We start from the raw sequence: 3,806 nt of genomic DNA, 5'->3' as shown, positions 1-3,806 counted from the left end.
AGCCTAATGATGATCTTGAGTGCAGATTATAGGCAAAGTGCAATAGTCCTTATGATGAAAGTGAAGAGGAAGACATGAAAATGTCCTTGATGATGAAAGTGAAGAGGAAGACATGAAAATTTGTAGTGAAGAAGAAGAAAATGTTGAAGAAATATTTCAATTTTGGAGTTTTGAAAAAAATAAATTTTACTATGAGTTAATATTATGGCAACATTTGAGTGATGAGGTGTACCATAATGATAAATTGAATTTTCGCTATAATCTTTGATGATAGTGTGCATAAATGACAACAATCTATGACTAGTGAAAGAATTGTTGAAGACAAAGCTATAGCTGACAAGTTCATATTTCTTTTCAAAACAAATACAAGAGAAGTCAAAGAAAAATTGTAGCAACAACAAGTAAAGAAATATGGAACTTAAAACAAGAAAGCCCAACTGAAAATGAAGTAGTTTCAAAGGTATACATTTTAGAAAAAATGAAAAATAAAAATCAACATTGTAAAAGCTTTTTTAGTCATTGTAAGCCTAGGTGAGACATAGACCAACAAACATATTTAAGTCATGATGAGTCATATAGTCATAACTAGCAATTGTCCCAAAAGGTAAAAAGAGAGGCCAATAGGATTATTAAATTGGAGTTGTCGAATTTTTCTAGAGAGTTAATTGGTTTGTGGAAAACCTTGTTTTCTTGGACTTGATCATTGTGCAATTACTTTTCTTTAGATGTTTTGTTTATATCTATATTACAAGCAACACATTTAATGTCTTATTTCATTTCTGCTATCCTTACTAATATCCTTTCCATGCTTTTTCTTGATCAATTTGATGAAATATTCCATTATCCTTTGGTCAAAGTCCTCACCTGCATATTAGTGTACATCCCCGTAAGTTCAAAGCTCGAAAGCCAACCAAAAAAGCCAATGATAACCACCGTGCTTGTATTCAAATTCGTAATGTAAAACTGCTAGACAGAGTTCAGACAGATTACCTCCAAGATGGGTATCACCATTTGTAGCCACAACCTCAAAAACTCCGTTGTCAATAGTCAGAACGCTGACATCAAATGTGCCACCGCCAAGATAAAAAACAACAATATTTTTCTCTCCACGCTTCTTATCCAAGCCATAAGATATTGCTGTATCTATGGGTTCGTTGATAATACAAGCTACATTCAAGCTAGCAATAACACCAGCATCCTTCGTTGCTTGGCGCTGTGCATCAGTAAAATAAGTTGTGCAAGCCACAAGTTAACAGTCACAATGCAGTTAACAATTGGTTAACACTTTTACCCTAAACCATTTGTAAGATCATAATTTATTATTTCTTGGCATGCAATGTTAAAACTTATGAAACTTTCCTGCTTGGTATAGTTGATCGAAAAAATTAAATCCCATTCCTCATTCTACAAAAAGAAAAGAATATGTAGAATAAAATTCAGTCGAGTCCTCTTCATTGAAAAAACTCGACAGTTTATCTAGCACCAACTTAACTGTAAAACCTGGCTTTCATTTACCAAAAAAAATTTAGTCCCAATTAACAAGTCTGTTTATGATTTACCTAAAAGTCAAAATGTGCAACAAATGTTTTCTTGCAACAAATTACCTTTCATAGTGAAGAAAAACCACTTAATGTTTCCAATGTCTTGTTATTACATTCAAGATTTAAACAATGCAAATCTTTATGCAGAAATCAATCTAGAGCCCAATTAATGAAATGGCATTACCTTTATGTGTTCGATAGACAACATACCCACAAGAATACCCAGGTAGGCTTGATAGCCATAGTTATCAACTATGTAAACCAATTTCAGAGTTAAAATAAATCCTCAGACATAGCTAGAATTTTCAGAGAAAGTTTTAACAAGCCATAATATATTAAAAGAAGCAATCATCGCAACTAACATTCCCCCCAACAGTACACAACAAAAGGCACTTGAGCATTCTTGAAATATTTGAAGAGTACAAAATGTTCTTGTGCAAAATGTGCAAGAGTATATAACGAAAAAAAACTGTCTTAGCATATAAAAATAGCTCTGTAATGGAGTTGAACTAAGATAGCTTAGCCAACTCCACCGATGAAAACATCTGCATAGTACACAAATCACATATAGAGATGCGATAATGCTATTCTAAGCCCCAAATACAAATCAGAATTAAATGTTGGAACTCAAGAGCAAACTCCAATGATACAAAACTAATTGAATCCGCCAATCCCTAAATATGCAAAAGCATCTTAACAAATATATTCAAAAGCATCATCATCGTCATCTAGAAGGGGTTGGGCCACAACTGCTACAAGTTTTGCCTCGTACCTGACAACATAAAAGATTGTAAGCCAAAGTTTCAATCTTTTAGAAATGGAACAAATTATTTCAATAAAAGTTAACAAAAAATAATAAGAAAATAGCATTCTACTTATTGTTGTTGGGTTGCAAGATCTATCTGAACCTCAGGAGGAGCAAGAGCAGGTGACTCCACAAAATGAAGGTTTGGATCCCTATAAAAATAACCCATTATAAAATCAATGCAAATTTTTTAATATAACATTTATATTAGGGAGCATCAGAAACTAGATCAAAGGCTCACCCTGAGAGCTTCCGTGCCAAGTACAGGAATGGCTTCTCAATGTTGTAGTTACTTTTTGCAGATATGTCATAGTACTGAATATTCTTCTTTCTATGAAAAGTAACTTGCTTAGCTTTAACTTGCCTATTCTTCACATCAACCTTGTTTCCACAAAGAACAATAGGAATGTTCTCACAAACCCTAAAATTCACAAAGATATTTAGCTAATCGGTTCAGGCAGTTGTGCCACCACACAATTAAGGAACCTTCATTTCTACTTAGAGATCCAACCCCTCTGCAAAAGAGATACCTGCAAAGATCTCTATGCCATGTTGGGACATTCTTGTAAGTCAATCGTGTAGTAACATCAAACATGATAACTGCACATTGCCCATGAATACTGCAACAAACAAAATCCCAATCAGTAAATAAGAAGGAAACAAATAAATAGAAGTGGAAAAATATGGAACCCTCGCCAATTCAATCAGGAAAATGCCAACAGAAAAAGGAAAAGCAAACCAGTATTAATCAAAACAACCAATAACATAGTTTGTCTATAAATTCAAAATTAAACTAAATTAAAATTCAAATAAATATAAGTGGAAAAATACAGAACCATTGCCAATTCAACGAGGAAAATGCCAACAGAAACAGGAAAAGCAAACCAGTATTGATCAAAACAACCAATAACACAGTCTGTCTATAAATTCAAAATTAAATTAAATTAAAATTCAAAATAAAGAGACATAAACGAGTAAAACAGAGTGCTGATAAAAAGGAACCAAAAAAGGGCTCATAGTTGCTACATTGATCCGGATTTAAATAGGAACGCAATAAAATATAGAGATAACCATAAAGACAGATATGCAACGGAAATAATACTTCATTTCATTAATGGAAAATACTGAAATATGCTTACAAATAGAAATAGAAATAACCCAGCGAGCGCGGTGGTAGCTTATCTCTGAGAAGAGATGTGTCGGCTACATGCCTCTGAACTATTCCGAACTATCTTTACAATGAGGCTCGAAGGCCTATTTATTTTGAGAAACAATGGAAAACCCTTCACATTCCAAACCCTAACCCTAGAAGATGAAACACCAAATTGTGGGCCCTGTTTTGGGGTGAGTTGGACAGCCAACTTCCAGGGGTCGCGAATTGGTCGTATTATCTCCGTTTGACGCACATGATAGCCCGTTGGAAAGATCTCTCCGAGGACTACGACGGAAAAGACAACTTG

At 34.0% G+C, this 3,806-nt stretch overlaps 2 protein-coding genes across 2 annotated transcripts; both read right to left on the bottom strand.

Annotated features, from left to right (window-relative positions):
• Positions 1–760: 760 nt before the first annotated feature.
• Positions 761–1,228, bottom strand: LOC149160792 (luminal-binding protein-like; the record flags this gene model as incomplete). The annotated part of the gene is made up of 2 exons (XM_089434708.1): positions 761–864; positions 991–1,228. Coding segments are annotated over 2 exons (342 nt in total), but the record flags the coding sequence as incomplete, so codon positions are not given.
• Positions 1,229–1,914: 686 nt separating this feature from the next.
• On the bottom strand, positions 1,915–3,185 carry LOC149160791 (GTP-binding nuclear protein Ran1B-like). Its single transcript, XM_089434707.1, has 5 exons — positions 3,178–3,185; positions 2,877–2,966; positions 2,588–2,767; positions 2,421–2,498; positions 1,915–2,313 (listed from the first exon to the last, which is right to left on the bottom strand). The coding sequence occupies exons 1-5, from the start codon at positions 3,183–3,185 to the stop codon at positions 2,235–2,237; spliced, it is 435 nt and encodes a 144-aa protein (XP_089290833.1). The 3' UTR covers positions 1,915–2,234.
• Positions 3,186–3,806: the final 621 nt, after the last annotated feature.

Source organism: Pinus tabuliformis, chromosome 5_2, assembly GCF_031772625.1.
Source record: "Pinus tabuliformis cultivar Carrire ecotype Pingquan chromosome 5_2, CPIR1, whole genome shotgun sequence".
In the NCBI taxonomy this organism is placed as follows: domain Eukaryota; kingdom Viridiplantae; phylum Streptophyta; class Pinopsida; order Pinales; family Pinaceae; genus Pinus; species Pinus tabuliformis.
The sequence above is the reverse complement of the archived record's forward strand: the minus strand, read 5'-3'. Positions and strand labels throughout refer to the sequence as shown.